Source organism: Gymnoscopelus braueri (genome assembly GCF_963280865.1).
Source record: "Gymnoscopelus braueri genome assembly, chromosome: 2".
Taxonomy (NCBI): Eukaryota; Metazoa; Chordata; class Actinopteri; order Myctophiformes; family Myctophidae; genus Gymnoscopelus; species Gymnoscopelus braueri.
The window spans coordinates 41,960,829-41,979,486 of record NC_137604.1 but is presented as its reverse complement, the minus strand read 5'-3'; the positions used below and the strand labels follow the sequence as shown (position 1 = coordinate 41,979,486).

Below are 18,658 nucleotides of genomic sequence, written 5' to 3'. Positions count from 1 at the left end.
CTCATGTACACACACTTGCTCACTCATTCATTCACTCAATCACACCCACACAAATGTGTGCAAGTGACGTACAGCACCACCCACATTAGACAAAGCAGCAGAGGCTAATAAAGGAGGGTGATTTATACTTAGTTGCGCGCCGGTGTCGTGCAACTAAGTACTAAGAGAGCAGCCCTACAGGATTTAAGATGCGACTACAACCACGTACCCCCTAGGTCGACTGCATTAGGACTCCCACATTTGAGCCCGGTGTCTAAGATTTTCTTTCATATGTCCAGTGTCATACGCTCAATCTCTCGCCTCGGTCTTACTTCCTCACGTCTCTCCACAGTGTCTCCACAAAGAGCGTAAAACGCCTCCAAAAGTAATCCTGAGTTGTTAAGAGCTCTACCTCCAATATCATTTCTAGCTGACCTAGAATTGGGTTTCAGCAGTCCTCCTCTTGGTGGGGGGGTCCCCCACAAAGTCTCCCTCAGTCAGCATTCTAAACAGTCTCTATAAATGGACTCGTCAAAAAAGCAAGTGGACCACCTATTTTACAGTGGATGTATATTTAATGTGATTCCCAAGTACAGACATAGAGCCTGGTATCTGAGAAGTCCAGTGGGAAACAGCTGAGTGACACAGGCAGCCTCACATACAGAGAAGTATGTTTCATTTTTCTTTCTAAATATAGCTTTAACAAAAGATGAAAGATACATAACCTGTATTTTGCAGGAAATACATGAGAAAATATATTTGTACTAAAATACAGCTACACTATAACACAGTTATTGTCACAATAAACTGCTCCAGTGTAACAGATGGAGGCACTCCTCCCCAGCCATTTTCCGAGTTACACGTGTCTGTGTATCTTTGCTTATTGTGTGCCTCTGTTGTGTTGTGTGCCCTTCTGCAGAGCAAAGCCTTGAACTTGAACTCACTCTGTATGTCAACAATCCCCATTTGTGAACTTGGCAGGGTTATTTTGGCCGTGGCTTTTCTGGGGCAGCGTGGTGTGTGTGTGTGCGTGTGCATGTGCGCGTGTGCGTGCGTGTGTGCGTGTGAGAGTGTATGTGTGTGAGTGACGCGCGTGCACAAGTATGCCACTGCTTTTTTACTGGCCCAACACAGGAGTCAACCAGAATTTAGCTAGCCTTGTCACAACCAAAGATCCCTGGTGAGAGGAGAGGGCAGTGGGAGGGGGGTGGTGTTCTGCAGGTCACCCACCACATGACTTGCGTGAGTCTGCAGGGCAACAAACTTGCAAACACAGAGAACACATACAGGGCCGAGCTATTCTCTGACTTAGCCAGGCATAAAAATTGCCCTCAGTGACCCACAGGGTTAGCAGTAATACAGGGAGGAGGGAGGTAGCACAGAACGGCAAGCTGAGGGAGGGACGGATGGATGGATATATGGATGAATGAATAAGGGAGTGGTTGTTTCGGGCCCGGGCAACAGAGCTTGGGAGGCCATTAGCCGATTAAGTCTGATGGAGGTATCGATACAGAGCCCATGTCAAGAGAAGAGTCATGCCGATGAGCCAATATAACAAACATGAGAGAAAGAAGACAAAAAAAACTAAACAGAAAGCTCATAAAAACATTAGGGGTTCCTAGACTAAACTCATCACACCCACACAACATCCTCCCAGCAGCAGGCGAGGGCGGGAGATGGGAGAGAAGCTAAGGAGGTGAAGGAAGGTTCAAGGGAGCAAGGGAGAAAAGGAGTGAGGAAGGGAGAAAGGCCACAGAGATGGGAGGGTGAGAGGGAGGAAATGCCATGGAGGTGAGGAAGGAATGGAATGAGGGAGCGAAAGAGGGGACCGCTGGATGTGGCGGTAGACGAAGAAGAAGAGGAAAAGGAGGAAGCAACGGCGGTAATTAAGTGTCCGTGCGGGCTCTGCCGAGGGTTGCCTCGGCCGCGAGCTATGCTAATGAGCATGGCCGGCGGTCAGGGCTCTGCCTTATTAGCACCGGCTGGACAATATGGAGGAGAGGCGACTCAGCCAGCGGGCTCACGTCCCCACAAATGACTAACAGCACTCCTGAGGAGGAAGGTAATTCTGTTAATTGGGACACCTTGGATCAGGATCTCACTAGTCCTTCTCTTTTCTCTATGCTCAATTTTCCATCTTTATCCATCTTTTCTTCATTTCTTCTCAAAAGCCTGCTACCATCCTAGCGGTATGTCTGACTGTCCCCCCTTTCCTGTCTGTCTCCTTCCATCCCTCAGTTTTCACATCCCTGGAATATGATGGAGCATATCAAATTCCTTCCCACTTTTTAGTGATCTCGCTTTCGCTCACTCAGTCACCCCCCACCCACACACACACACACACACACAAACCTCTGTCTCCCTCTTTTTGTCTCCCCCTCCATCCCTGTCTCCCTATACTATGTCTTCTCATCTCTTCGTTTCCTGCCACACATACCTCTCTTCGCCTTTTCTGTTGCCCTTTGAGTGATAACTCAATCACTAGAACTTGACAGATAGACAAAGAGAGACAGACAGACAGGTTGTAAATGTGTCCAGGGGGCTGTGGTTGGACTGCCAGGGGATAACTGAGAACTGCGCTATGAAGGTTTGGCCCACGACCGGTGAATAAAGAACGGAATGGCTATTACAATATGCAGAATGTGACTCTGATTCAAACACATAGCATCACCACAAGGTCTGTTCCTATGTGGGAGGTGCACCCCCCCTCCCCGCCCCCTGGCCCCCCCTTCTCCCCACATTCCACATCTTTACAGTCCCCTGTCCTCTGACACAGATAACGCACAAAGTGACATCTTTTCCAGGAATCTGAGGTGAAGTAATCTCGATGGGTTCCCGGATTGGAGGTGAAGTGACACTTGCGGTTCTAAGGACATTTTATATATATATACATATATATATATATATATATATTTATTTATTTATATATAGAAAGATGGAGAGAAACATATACATGCACACAAAATGGTGGTCGAGCCATCGCATTGAAATGTAGCGCAAATTACCATCTGTGTATTTTCAGCCCTTGCCTTGGCGGTTTGTGGGTACTGGCGGGCAGCGTGCCAGAGGTGAGGCAGGAAGGAGAAGTGTTCTTGGAAGAGAATGAGACGACTCACAAGCCCCAGACCTCTGAAATTCCTCATCGCAGATGGAGCGCCCTTTGCACCCTGGTTTATTTTTCCCTGCCATTTTTAGCATCACATGGTGAAAAGGAAAAGAAAAAAAAGGACTCAACATGATCAAAATCTTCTCAGATGTGTCATCAAAAGCTATTGACTCCAAACTGCTAGAGGGAAGGGAAGAGAGAATCTCTGTAGCAGAAACAAAGGCGTTAAATTCTAGATTTGTGATCAACGGAGGAAATGATGAATTTTATTCTGTGTTGGAGGAGCAGGAGGACACTGGCTTGCTTTCTCCTGTCCTCAACCAAAGTTCACCCATGGGATGGCTGTGTGTAATTAAATTGTCTACCCATACCGGCTGTCAAATCTTGAAACTCTTACACTAACATCTCATTATTTGTGAAGGACAGAAGTAAAATAGAAAGCTCAACTGTTGTGATGGCACTGAGGAGTAGGGGTGTACCGATGCGGATACTGGTATTGGATTGATGCCATGCTAAAATACTCGTACTCTGCATTGGTGAAGCCTGCCGATGCCAAGAACCAATACCTCGTCCACACACATTTAACTGCTTTTCCTACGCTTTTTTTCTTGAACTTGCTAAAAGTTGTTATGGCTAAATGGGTCTTCTATAAATAAGTGACAGGAATCAATAAGAGATGCCAAAATTCAAACAATAACTTTTGAGTCCTTGATTGCCAAGCACACTTTTATGGTTTTGGAAGATTCTGACTGCAGCCATTACTCCTATAACCCAGAGGGATGGTTGCATTGCTAGTTGGACTTGGTTGTCAAAACAACAGGTGAAAATGGAGGGGTAACGATAAAATTGTGAAAAGAGAGAATGCATAAAAGTGGTACATCTTGATGAAGGTAGCTTATATACCTCAGCTTTAATTTACCTTTATGGCTGTAGATTGACAGAAGTGATAATATTACTAGTAGCCAATTCCTTTCCCATTTTGTAAAGGTAAAGCTGAGTTGGTTTCATCATGTCATCACTTGATAGTCTTTAGGCTTGACGAACGCTGTGGTCATAAAGTCACTTCAAAAAGTTCCATGTTCAAAAGTTGCAACTTATGGAGGAAAAAACACATTTCTTTCTGAAATCCAAAGGTTACAGTCACTCCTGACCTACTGCCTACCTTGTCATTTCACACACTACACTTCACTGATTACACAGTGTGTCAAGATGCGCCACACTGGTAAGAACAAAAAGCTATTGGAGCCAAATGTGCTGAAATAATGGATGTTGAACAGGCTCTCAAACTATCAAAAGCAACATCATGACCCGTAAGAGTATGTGTTTCAGCATTATAACCCCTGAGCAACAGGTTAGGCAACTAAAATACAAAGGTTCAAGGTTGTTCTTTATCATTAAATCTCGTGTATAGGTACGTACAGTAAGTGTAAAACTTATTTTTGGTAGGATTCCTTCTGCTGGCCCAGACGGTTGGCGTAACCATTTGGGCAACTAGGCAGGTAAAGCCTGACAGCGCGTCGCGGATTCGACTCCCGATCCCGGCGACCTTTGCTGTGTGTCACATCCCTCCCCCCCCCCATATCTCTCTCCCCATTTCCTGTCAGTCCCTATCAAAAAAGGAAAAAAAAGAATTCCTTCTGCTCGGCTCCACAGATGGATGGACGGACGGACTCACAGGGCCCAAGACATAATCCCTCGCTTTCGGCCAGTGCGGCCTGGCCGAAAAAAGGAACAATGAAGGTACCCAGTAACTTACAGCAAGTATGGAGGCAAATTTTTTTTTTTTAGTATACCCCCCCCCCCCCCCCCCACAAAAAAAGAATATAAAGTCAGTCCCTACTGATTTGCCACTTTAGTGAATTACCCTCACCTCACATTTACACTTAAGTCAGAGGAAGTTGTCATGGAGCTCAGGCTGTCATGGTGTCTTTAGGCAATCAATATGCACTATGGCGGCCTAGGCGGCTATTACTCAAGCCTCACCATAGCTACATCCTTGGTTTCAAGCTCACATAATACTTTGTGTAACATAATGTCACAACCCTTTTCTGTACACAATTTCCCGCCCCTGTCGCTGTGTACGATCAACAGAAATGCCAAGAACGAGATTCAATTGTATGTACATTATTTGAGGTGGAATTCCTTCCATTCATTTAAAAGGTGGATGTCACTATTCATGCTTGTTGAACCAAGTGCTAAAAAAAAGAGCAGAGCCGTTGCACTTTGGTTTTCTGGCATACTGACACAGGGGTGACTGTGTCTGTGGAAGAAACATCAAGAGTGAGACAGAGAGAGAGAGAGAGAAGTAGGAGGGCAGAAGGTGGGAGTGTGTTCAGGGTTCATGTATTGTTTGTAAATCACCCTTTTTGACAAAAGGGATGTTCAGTCCCACTAAAGAAGCCAGCCAACCCAGAGATAGAAGGGGAGGTCAGAGGTGTTCTCTGTGTGTGTGTGTGTGTGTGTGTGTGTGTGTGTGTGTGTGTGTGTGTGTGTGTGTGTGTGTGTGGCGTTGCGTTGCACAGGGGTGGAGGGTTGGGGACAGTGTGATTATGAGAGGCAAAAGACAGTATCCTCTGCAAGATACTAAGAAAGGACAGCAGGAGAGTTGTGGAGAAAAGCAGTGGGCAAGCAGAGAGACAGGAGGGAACCTGAAGGACTGAAGTGAAGAGGGGTGGGGGTGCAGGGGGAAGAAAATTATGGCTTTTTTTCTTCCTTTTTTTTGCAGCGGTATTGGGTTGACAGCAGCTTGGCAGAGGCGCCCAAGGCAGTGCCTGCTTGGATTTTAGCCTGTCACTCAGGACAGGGACACTAATCAGGATTGGTCCCGGTCCCTTCCCCAGGAAAAAGAGGAACGGAGACAGGGTTGGGGGGGTGGGCAGTTTCTGGCCATTATGGGGGGGGGGGGGGTGGAGGAAGAGGGCAGTGAGAGAGAATTGCAGCGGCACAGCAGGAAATGCTAACCGCTAACCTCATTTACATGCAGGTCCAGTGAGGACGGGAGGGGAGGGGCTGGGGGGGGCTTATTCCGTTTCCAATCTCCATGTTAAATGCTGGCCAGGGCAGCTGATGGGAACGAGAGGCATTGTTCGCCCCGCATTGCTCTCCCTCTCTCTCTCCCTCCATTACGCCAATACCTGCCATTCCTCAAGCTATACGGAGGATTGTCTATACACTGTATATTACCGTACAGAATACCTCAACAATGCTACATTTCAGTCTTGACCTGAAATCCACACGAGGCTGACATGCGTCTAGGGTTTGCGCGGCTCGGCGGTTTGCTTTGTGCGCTCGCGTATCTCTGGGTGTTGTGACGTGTTGGTAAGCCAACCTTCGCAGGGTTCTTATCTGTTCTGTCATAACCAGGTTGTGACCTGAGGCTGCCGCATTCAAAGCCATCCCTCACCCGCTGAGGTTTCTCTGTGGCATAATGATTGCTATGACAACCATCACTTAAAGCTACGGGTAGGTGGAGAGAGATGTCAGCCTCTCGTCTCCTGCTCTGATGATCCTTATTCCTGGCTGCCAGGTACACCAAGGTCAAACCACTGAAACTGGAGAGAGCGAGCGAAGGGTATGTGTGTGCGTGCGCGTGCGTGTGTGTGCGCGGATGCATGTGTGAGTTCTTAATTTTTTGTACAGCTCACACAGACACACACCAAAATGCAAATGACAAAATAAGACCAGTTTCCATCCTAACAATTAGACATTAACCCCAGCCACATCAACGTCGAGGCTAAATACTCAGAGCTGCAGGGTGGAAAAGAAAAATAGGAGGGGTGAGATTGAATGAGAGAGAGAGAGAGAGGCAGAGAGAGCGAGAAGGATGAGATTTGGAGGGGATGGATAGATTGGACGGCAGTCATTGGTCCACCCGTGCATGCCAAATGAGGTTTTTGAACTGTTTTTTTTCCTTCGGGAAGGGGCGGGGGGGTTGGCACTAATCTACAAAACCTTCTGGAGGAAGTGCAAATACATCTGCCACTGACCACTCCCCTGTTGAGTATGACGGATTAATGACATGGTAAACTGAACCAACATGGCCCTCATTCAAACACCCACTACTCCCCCACCCCCCCCCCCCGCCCCAAAGAGGTGAGAGAGACAGGGGAACACGTGGGCAATCAGGGGCCACGCTTTCTCATCCACGACCCCTGCATAGACATGCCTTTGATTTTTTCCCCCCCGTCGTCCTTAGAGGCTACTGTAATGTTTTGTCCATCCTCATCTGTCATGTGTCACAGAGTCACTGCGGCTTATGGTGAGGTCCTAGAGGGCACCTGAGGTTACAGGGAATCCTTTCTGGAACAAAATGTCCAGCAATGAACTAATCCCATTATCGTCATCAGGGCAAAATCAAGTGACCCAATGCCCTTGTTTGAACAACAAAAGGATCAAGTCCGGGAATCTGCCTGTGTTTTTTAAAATGCACTCTGCCGATGCCCAGGGTTTGTGCTGTATGAATGGATAAGTGTCCACTGCAATGTACAAAGAATAGCATTACAAGGGCAAAATCAGGTGACCCGAGGCCCCCGTATTCAAGCAACAAAAAGGATGAAATCTGAGCACTGCTGTATCTTTTTAATACACTCTGGTAAAAACCCAGGGCCTAGTCTGCAGGGAACGAGGAAGCATTCTCTTGCCAACATACGAATATTTTGAATTAGTGTCAGCCACTCACCTGTGTTTTTCCACGCCGTAAATAACCTTGCGCTGCATTGACAATGGCTTTCACAGAGATGACTTCACGTCAACGATTTTAACTTCTATACGGTGGGTGGGTGGGAGCTGTTGTCTCGCAGCCAACACCTCGACCCGCTCTTTGGAGGTGATGTATTGTTTCCCTAGAGAGCTGTCAATACCTTGTGATCCTACCATTCTGTGTCTGCGACTAGCTTCCGCAAAACACCACCCCACCATCCCTCCTCTCCTTCGCCTGCACTTTTAATCTCCCAGACTATAAAACTGCTCCCATGTCCCAAAAAGCTTACAGGCTGCAGACGCAGACGCAGACGCAGACGCAGACGCAGACGCAGACACAGACACAGACACAGACACAGACACAGACACACAGACACACAGACACACACACACACACACACACACACACACACACACACACACACACACACACACACACACACACACACACACACACACACACACACACACACACACACACACACACACACACACACACACACACACACACACACACACACACACACACACACACCTGTTCGCCTGGCTAGTTAAAGACATTAGACTGCGCCTTGCTCTTGACTGCTGCTTTAATGTGGGAACACTTCCACGCCAGTACGACAGTGAGGGGGGGTTGACTGGTTGGTCCACCAAAGGCTAACAAGAGCCAGGCTGTGCATGAGTATATGTGCATGTGAGTGTGTGTGTGTCAGTCTACGTAGGCGCAAGAGCGTGAGTGAGCAAGTTTGCCTGGCTAGTGCACCAAAGGCTAACTAGAGTATCAGTGTCTGTGCAAGCGCGCACACGTGTGTGTGTGTGTGTGTGTGTGTGTGTGTGTGTGTGTGTGTGTGTGTGTGTGTGTGTGTGTGTGTGTGTGTGTGTGTGTGTGTGTGTGTGTGTGTGTGTGTGTGTGTGTGTGTGTGTGTGTGTCTAACAGGCTCCCTGCCCTCTTCCACCCACATAGGAAGTGAGGTCATGTCGTAGCTCTGCACCGCGCAGAGTGCACTCTGTGAGGGCGACAAGATCAACATGCTGGCCAGCAGCCATTTCAAGCCCCCTAGCAACATGGACATACATTGATAAATTACATTGAATTACCATATACTTAAAAAGAACATAGACAGATAGACAGACAGACAGACAGACGGAGAGTGTGAGTGTGTGTGAGAGAGAGAGAGGACGAGAGAGAGGACGAGAGAGAGAACGAGAGAGTGAGAATAAGCACAGTACACAAACACACTTCAGGGACTTGGGCTTATTTAGCCATAGCCTGGCAGGGTCAATCACAGTGAAAATGCCTGAAGCAAAATCCCAAGCAATAGGTCCCTTACCATAAAGGGGAGGGGGGGGGGATCTATGCCAACCTAAGCAAAAAAAAAAAAAAAGAATTCTCCCCCGATTTCATGCACCAGTTAGACATGTTCCACACGTTCCTGAAATCTCTGCAGCCTACAGGCAACGGGGCTTTCCTTCAGAGACATTTAAAGGGAGATCTCTTTTAATTCTCCAGCAATGTAATTTCCATCTGTCAAAAAATCATAATTTTAATTTTAATTTTGGGGGGTGGGGGGGGTGGGGTTAATGTGAGATGGAGCCTGACAATAAATCACACCCCTGTTTAGAGCGGGCTGTCTGGCACGAATGGCCGACTTCAGCTCCCCAGTACACCACAAAGCTACCCCCTTCTCTCCCTCCTCTCATGCTCTCCATCCCTCATGCCTGTTAAAGGCCTGTCCTGTAGGGCCTGGATGCACTTGTGTGGTACAACAACACAGAAACCGCCCAAAGCTCTTAGCAGCTAGTTCCCCCTTCACTTCCTCCCTCCCTCCCTCCCTCCATCTCCACTGTACTACCACCACCAGCTCTCTCGCTCCCTCATCTCGCTTTCTTTCCTCTCACAGCTCCGTCTTTCCCAGCTGCACCGGGGCGAGCTGTTCCTTATGAACTGCTGCCAGCTGAAAGCCTGCTACTCCTGTGAGATTGCTATTACTCAGTGCGAGAGGGGCTTGGCGTAGCCAAAGGGCTGCTCTCCGAGCTGTAGATCTCCATGTTGTGACTTGTCAACACGGGGGGAAAATCGTTACCATGGCCGAGGCACTTCCATTCCACGCAGAGAGGGCGAGACGAAGAGAAAGAGAGAAAACGAGAGGAAGAAAGAAAGGCCGACAACTAGAGAGAGGGATTTGATTGAGAGCAGACAGATGGGTATTGTAATGGACTCTAGAGGCATCCAGGTCTTTTAGAACATCCAATACAAAACGACATTGGAGCCTGATTTGGGGGCTTTACCAGTGGATACTGGGCTTGAACTCAATATGTTGTCATTATGGATACATTTCTTTTATGTTAATGTTGAATTAAAAGGCAGTTAATCACACTGGGAAAGGCAAAAGTTGTATTCGAATTGTAAAATAAACAGCTGGTTTTACTTTTGAGTTTTTTAAATGTAAATGTCTTGTTCACAAACAAGACATTGTTAAAAGTAAAGTGACATATATCCAAATAAATAAAAGCAATGGCTGCAAGTGTAATTCTGCTTCTGAAAATGACTACAGTAAATTCCTGAAAACATAATGATGAGCTAAAATAAAGGGAACATTTGGAGAAAGACTTTGGAGACTGTGAGACAACAGATGTGATCGAACTTCAGGCAACCTCCTGTAGGCACTTTGACTGAAGTTCACTAGACTTACTTAATAAACTACCAGACTTCAATTTGCCATGAACATTGACAACTAGTCAATGCACAAACATGAAAAAGAAATAAGGTACTGCCTTCCTGTTTCATTATTTATCTTTGCTTTTACCCGTTTGGCTCACACAACAGCGACAAAGGAAACTCATCTGTAGGTAGGCATGAAAATGTTAAGTGTTATTAATAGTGCCTACTTAAAGCTACACATATTACATTTAGCAAATGAAAACCTAAAACTGTTAAAACTATATAATGCTACAGGATCATAACATTAACTTGTTATTAACAGTTGTTATTAAGTAATAACAGCTGTTATTAACACCAAAACATTGGCTAAATGCATGCAACTTCAAGCAGCACCGCAGTGCAAAGGCCTTTAGTTTCTAAGAGATTATGACAGAGGGTGATATGGGTGATAGTGTTAACACAACAATGACTTAAAAGTTACTGAAGCAGGCTTGGGACTAGAAGTCTGATGAATCAGCTTGGAAAAAGCTGGGGCCCTTTTATCAATACCCATTTTTGAATTGCAAATGAGCAAGGCAGAACGCTCTGGATACTCTGGAGCGATGTGCATGGCTAGTCGACTAGTCTATTAAACAGTGCTGCCCCTACTAATCGTTTACATACTAGTTGTATGTGAACTATTATTGCTGATAATTGCAAAACACGCTTTTATTCTGCGAAAAGACAAAAGACAAAGAATCCCACAGCCAGCGTCGCAGCAGCTCTCCGTCAACTTCCTGAAGTTCTCAAGAAGATAACTTATCAACTCATCACCTCAAGTTACTTTAATCAATCATGGCGTTTTCAGCATTGTAGTGGTGTGGTGGCTGCCTCAGTGCCTCACACCACAGGTACATTTAGGTGGGAAAAAAAAACTACGTTCCCCAATGTAAACACAACCAGCATGTGTAATGTAATCAGAATCCTCACTGGAGTTAACCATATGAGTTAACCAAGTTAACCATGGTTTTACCGGTTTATCCATTGATTTCCTAATTGCTTTCTGGATGAAAACATTTTGCAATAACAGATTTAGATTTTTAGGATAACCATGAGCATCCAAATTGAAATAGCTAGACTATGGAATAGCTTCTAGGAAGACACCTACATGAAGCTGTTAGATTGTGGCGAACTGACAAGTTCATGCATAATCCTTATTCTAGCCTGCTGGGTATTTGGACAAGCTGACTGACAAATAACATTAAACACACACACACACACACACACACACACACACACACACACACCCATAAACAAAAAAAAAGTTCAGAAACTTAACTTCAGTCGATTATTTCTCCCCTTCAATAATACCAATTAGTATTGTATTTTATATCGTTGTCACCTTTACATCAAGGTATAACTTGTAAGGATCATGCAATCGTGTGGGTATAGCACCCCCCAAAAATTTGCCAAGATCCCGCAATATGCTCCTGTTGGCAATCACTCTTGTTTTGAGCGACCTAACCGCACTGCCACCTGAGCATGGATCCTGCAACTTTGTTGAGTTTGTGTATGTTCCAAGCAGCAACACTGTCCCAATGGAAAGATGCCACGTTTGACCCTTCAGGATAAGGCCTGTGGCCTGCGCAATAGGGCAAGTGGAAGCTGGTGTTCAGGTACGCAAGTGCCAGCATTATTTGGTGTCCGCCCTGGCACCCTTTCCAAACTTAGGACCAAGTTCCGTGAGACTGGTGAAGTCAAAGACTTATATATATATTTACACACACACACACACACACACACACACACACACACACACACACACACACACACACACACACACACACACACACACACACACACACACACACACACACACACACACACACACACACACACACACACACACACACACACACACACACACACACACACACACACACACACACACACACACACACACACACACACAAATATTGCTAAGATGAGAGATCTACTAATTCAAGTCAGTCCATGTTAACTGACTGACATGCTTTCTGCATCTGGAGTTGAGTTGTGGAGCCTGCTGACATGCTAACAGCGACCAATCACCATCCCACCTGTTTGACTAAACAACCACGGTAACATTCCGGCATGGGTATTGATCCAAGCCCCTCAGGACTTGGCTAGGTCTTTGAAACAAGTCCTATTAAAATAAAAACTTACCCGGCCAACTTCTTTCATTTACATCAGCCTCTGTTCTTCCAATTACTATCCATTCAATCCCCAGTCAAGCCCCATGTATAGACTGGCCGAGTCCAGCTTTGGCCGCTAAGTGTGAACACTCATTGAATACAGGTTTCTCTGCTTTCTGCATCGGCCTATGCTTAGAACAAGGCATCCACCACCTTTCTACTGCCCCTTAATTCATTTCTGAGTAAAAGCCTGTGTATCATTATTCGCTTGAGCAACGTTCGGGCCGACACCACAAGAGCACCCGAACCCCCCCCTCGTCATCAGCTTAAAGTGTGTGTGTGTGTGTGTGTGGGGGGGGGGAGCAGAATGGCAGTTGTGGGATAGAGGGGTGAGTGGGTGGGTTTCTTGGCAGAAATACCCCACAAATGTGATGCCAAGAACGAAATGGAAACCTCCCCTCATTTTCCTTTCCCCTTAATCCAATGTTTTCAAGCCCCAGTCCCGCCAAGGTCATTATAATCATAGCAAGTGGAAGGGAGCCAGTGACCCGCCATTACAGTAAGGTAGAGAGAACCACACAGACACAGCCAGCTCCTTTGGCTGGTGAGAGGAGAGCACGATTCTGTACAGAAAGGGCTCACAATCCCTCCATTTCAAATGCAGATAACTGATGGAGGAAGGAGAGAGGGAAGGAGAGAGAGAGAAAGGGAGGGAGGGAAGTGCTGGACAAGCCCCCACCCCACTCACACTTCAGGTTCTGCCCTTTCTGATACGGCCTGGCTCTCGGGCTGTATTTTTAGCATACTCATATTCACATTGAGATCCAGAGGGCGAGTGATGACGGTGAGTTAGGAAATGTTCGGCTCGATTATGACACTGACATGCCTTTGATCTAATGACCTCTGGTCCAAGCAGCCAGTGAAGATTTACACCACCAAGCATTTAGTAATGTTTTTAAATACTGTGTACTGTGTGTATGTAGGTATATATATATATATATATATATATATATATATATATATATATATATATATATATATTTACATACACACACACATACACTTTATATACACACACATACATAAACGTGTGTATTTATGCATTATATACACTGATATATACATTATACATGAGTCCACTTCATTGTGTTTTATTGCACCACCCACCTTGTACTAATTCTAAATGTGTAATCCTATGTTATGTCAGTGAATGTCAATATGGTCCCCCGCATTTAACCCAAAAGTCCTGTACTGCAACTGTACCTGCCAAATCAAGACACGATGTGTGCTTCTTGTGAAATTATTCATTTATCTGCCGCAAAAATACAATAAAGAACATGTTATTTAACTATTAAGAGCGAGCAATAAGCCAGGGCAGAATTACACAAACACGCCACACCAAGGTCATAAAGAATGGCAGTTTTCATTGTGGCGCCAAAGGTCATGTTTGCTTGTCAGAAGTGAGAGCACCATACTGTACTGTGACCTCCATAGCCAGCTTGTTGTGTACCCACACACACACACACACACACACACACACACACACACACACATACACACATATACACACACACACCAACACACGTGTCCAGTGTCCACACTCATGTGCGTGCACTTCACGCACACCAACAGGCCTACACACTCGCTTATGTGTAGTCTCTCGGTGGCCACAGACACATTGCCTGGGAAAGCATGCACAGTGCACAAACACACACATCAGACAACACAGGTCCCATATATCTGGGTCTGTGCTGAGATTAAGCACCTCTACTGTTAAAGGCAGTGTATTAGCTTGCCCTTTTCCACCGCAGATGAAGAGATTTGAAGCTCAATATTGTGCCGGTTGGTCTGGCATGCCACCAAGGTGTTGTTGGCTGCATAATGAAAACAAACACACTGACAGTGAGTGGCGTAGTGAGGTGACACTTCCATTCCGGAGTGGGAGGATCCAAAACACAGAGCAAAAAGGTTCTGACAAATCCATTCTCCTCTGCAGGAGCTGTGACACTTGGCTGATTGAATGGGGAAGTAGCCTACAAGTTCTGAAAGAGGGAAAAATAATTCACATAAACCTATGAAGTGATAGAATACCATTACCCAACTGAGGCATCACAGTGCAGGAAATATTACAAATGTAATGTGTGGCCATTTCTTTCTCTTCCAACTAAGGAGCATTATACAGTAGCTCAGCATGGTTGAATTAATTTGGTTCCTAAGTTACATGGGTGAGTTCTTCACGGTGTGTCTACCGTTTTATTTTACAGTATCATATTAAGATTTCCCCTATGATATGCATTACTAACTGGCCAACATCAGCATGCAGATGATTGCCTTTTCATCAGAAATTCATTCTGTCCTCTTTTCAGTTATATGAAAGGCATACAAACCCAAGTGAATTCATATACCCATGTGTATGTTCATCACCTACTTTTGATGCGCTTCTGTTTAGTTATGTGCTTTTGTAGCATTAATAAAAGCTTCATGTTTTACGAGCAATGAGTTACCAGTCTTGTTTATGTTGACCTATATATATTACAATAATACTTGTTTTGCATGTCTATCAAACCAAGATATCTTGTCCATTTTATACATGTCAATATAAAGCTGTGTTTGTCTCTTGCCCAATTTCACCATATCATTCATTTTATGGCCTGTTTTGAGACTAGTGGCCCACATTTAAAACATTGTATCATGTAGATCTCGAGATCCACATGGGAACAGTGTGGCTTCGTGTGGATCTTTCAGTTTACGCGGTCAGCCTGTGGTGTCAGTTGTCTACGATGATGATGTACTGTTTGGCTCCAAAATTGGATAAACATTGTAAAAAAAATATATGTATGTGAAAAAAGCATGGAGGTATTTGGCCTACTGGCAGTGTGCACAAGAAATATGGTGCCGATCAGTCCTAGCCTGGAAACCAGACAAATCTGCTAGTGCAAAAAAAACAGTGACATTAGTCTGGCCATGCCAGGTTAGATCAGTCCAGCAGTTTGGGAGATTAGCTTTGGATACAGAGACACATACTCTCTTAAAGATGGCTTGCCTCCTACAGAGCCACGGCATAAAAATATGTTCTCTGAAAAGTGTGTCTTTGTAATCCTCAATACTGGGTGATTTTCCTAACTGCCATGTGTATAATTCATCACATCATAAGGATGCCTTAGCCTATAACCTAATACTAACATGTAGCATTTACCTTAAAGTAACGTACTGTACCGTAACCATCAACTCTTACTATAACATACTGTAACCCTAAAAGATGTGCATGGCTACAGAAGTCCTTTTTTTTCTCCCCTGAAAAATAAAACAACTTGCTTAACTGTGTTGCTATGTAACCAAGGGAAGCTCATGAAAGCCGGCCCTCTGTGTTATGCATGCAAACAACTCCTCCCAATATTTCATAATGCATTAAAATATTAGATATTTTTTGTATTCAATGAGGAAAACACTTTCAACAAATGGGAACCCCAATTGGAGCATCAATATTTCTGTGTCTGTGTGTTAAGTGTGTGTGCAGAATTTGTATGTGTGTAGAGTTTATGTGTGTGTATATTAGTTAGTGTGTGTGGAATATTAGTGTGTGGAACCAACCTCCGTCTACTCTAGAGCTCCATGACCTTGCTCTTGCTGTAGTCCAAGCAAGTGTGTAACACACTCCATCAGTAGCGTATGAGTGAGGGCTCACTGTCTAAATATCACACACACTCTCACACTCCCTCCCTCTCTCTCTGACTCTCTCTCTATGCTCAGTCTCATACAGCCTCCACCTCCACTCCTCCTAACCATCCGCTGCAATTTCCCAAGTTCAACCTGAGGTCAAACACCTGAGCACTAGATCAGGGATGTCGAAAAAGCCACTATTTTTCCATAAGCTGCAGGAAGTACATTTGAGGATTAAGTTCTCTTCAAAGTTTGGAGAAGGTGGAATAAAACAATACAAAACATGACACATCTAACAATATTGTGCATATCCTTTTGTAATTCAAGCAATTCTAACAGCTGAATAAAAAAAAAACATTTCAGCAAACAGGATAAACATACAAAAGTGAAAATGCCTTCTGGTCATGGCCTACTATGTTGAACAGCTGACATTGTTTGATATTGAAAAGAAATGAAGATGATGGTATCATCATGAGCCAGAAGTACCAAGTCGTCATTGATTTAAGATGAATCACTCAAATCATTAGTGACATTTTTGGATACCAATATCATGACATTCTTGGGAACTCAAACACAATGCACTTAAAGAGCAAAAGTGTCACACACTCCCCACACACACACACACACACACACACACACACACGGGGGGGGGCAATTCCTCTAATCAATGCCATTGCCCACATCCACCTAAGCGATCCTCTAGCGGCGGCAGAGCGTCATTGCTGCTTTTCATTATTTGGACCGATAAAAGCACAACCCGAACATCCAAGCTACGCAGGGTCAAATATACAACAAAAAAAAAGTATTTAGACTATCCAACCAAAAAAACAAACATGCGTGTGTTTTAATACGTGGCCTCCGGTGGTTGTAATCGGTCTTAAAATAAAATCAAAAAAGACGACAGAATAAATACATTACGGGCGCTTCTTCCTTTTCCTAAACCGCGTTATTGATCGTAGTCTGTCTGCAATGCATGGCTGCAAAGCAAAGGAAAAAAGCCTGAACTTCAGGTGACCGACGACCATGGCTTTGACACACAGCCTGCATGCAGACACAGACAGACAGACAGACAACCCCACTGAACTGGGAGGGGTGGAAGAAAAATACCTTTGCTAAAAAAAAAATCCCCCCCACACATACACACACTAAAAAAAAGAATACTTTAAAAAGTCGACGGCAAAATGTAGCGCGACTGATTCAGTTCGCGATGTGTGTGTTAAAAGTGCGAGGAGGAGAAAGTTAAAGAGGTTTATGATGAAGTTCCAGAACGGCTGCTAAAAGCTCCAGGAACCAGAGCCCCAGCCACGGGTCTGCTGCCTCGTCTGATCCGACTGACCCTTCATTTTATTGCGGCCAGATCCTCAGATCCTCCCCTTTCTACCCCGAAAGCGACTGTCTGTCTCCACCGGGCACACAAACCTAAACCTTACCCCGCTTTGGCCATTATTTTCTCTGTCTCTCTCTCTTTCCGACACACGCACACTCGCACAACAGATACACACAACCACAACGCAACCTTTTAGGAAGAAACGAGGACCCTTTATCGATTCTCCTCCACGTACCCTGTGTGTGTGTGTTCAGCTATAGCTAACGTTACGTTACCCATCCAGCCAACAACATGGCTGCCTCGGCTCGGACCCTACAAAAAAAAAAAACACAGAAATAACCTCCGCCGAGCCTTTTGTCTCTTTCACCTCTTTAACCCTAAACTACTGCGCCAAACGCACGGGGAGAGCCGCGAGAATAATAAATAAACGCAACAAAACCCCCACAAACACACACACTTACGTGAAGGCAGTCTCTTGGGTTGCTCCTGCTTCCTCCTTGGCATTTTCCCCCCCGTTTTTATCACATTCTCGTCCTTAGTTTTTTAGGGGTAAGAAGAACAAGAAGCGAGGAGGGTTTTTTCCCATTGAGACTGTGGTGGTGGTGATGGTGGCAGACAGAGACAACGGGTCCAGTCAGTGCACCACCTGGCTCTCTCTTTTCCCCCTCTCTCCTCGGCGGTGTTTCTAAGTGTGTTGTCGGGGATCGGAGCGCACACAGACAGGCGGCGGACTGGAGGAGGTGCCGCTGTTCTGTTGTTGTTGCCCAGTCTTGGTCTGTATGGCTGCTCTCTCCGGTGCAAGTGTGTGTCTCCGAGCCCCCTAACTAACACTAATGCAGGGATCAAAGGGCAGCAACAGCAGAGCAGACACGCACACACGCTCGCGCGCGCGCAGGAGTGAGTGCGCGCGCGCAAGCACACACACACACACACACACACACACACACACACACACACACACACACACACGCAAAGACACACACACGCATACAATCGAAAGGAGCTCGCCTCCTGCGAGAGAGCAGCGAACGGACAAGGTGCCCCCGAGCTTTCATGGGTGTATTGCTGAAAGG

The 18,658-nt window shown here is 45.5% G+C and overlaps 1 protein-coding gene across 4 annotated transcripts in view; it reads right to left on the bottom strand.

Annotated features, from left to right (window-relative positions):
• Positions 1 to 18,393, bottom strand: part of znf827 (zinc finger protein 827) — a 106,247-nt gene extending 87,854 nt beyond the window's left edge. For all 4 annotated transcript variants that reach the window (XM_080412805.1, XM_080412807.1, XM_080412806.1 and 1 more), the window contains exon 1: positions 18,047 to 18,393. In XM_080412805.1, the coding sequence (XP_080268931.1) occupies positions 18,047 to 18,089 (43 nt within the window). In that variant the 5' untranslated portion in view covers positions 18,090 to 18,393. The remainder of the gene's footprint in view (positions 1 to 18,046) is intronic.
• Between the last annotated feature and the right edge of the window lie 265 nt (positions 18,394 to 18,658).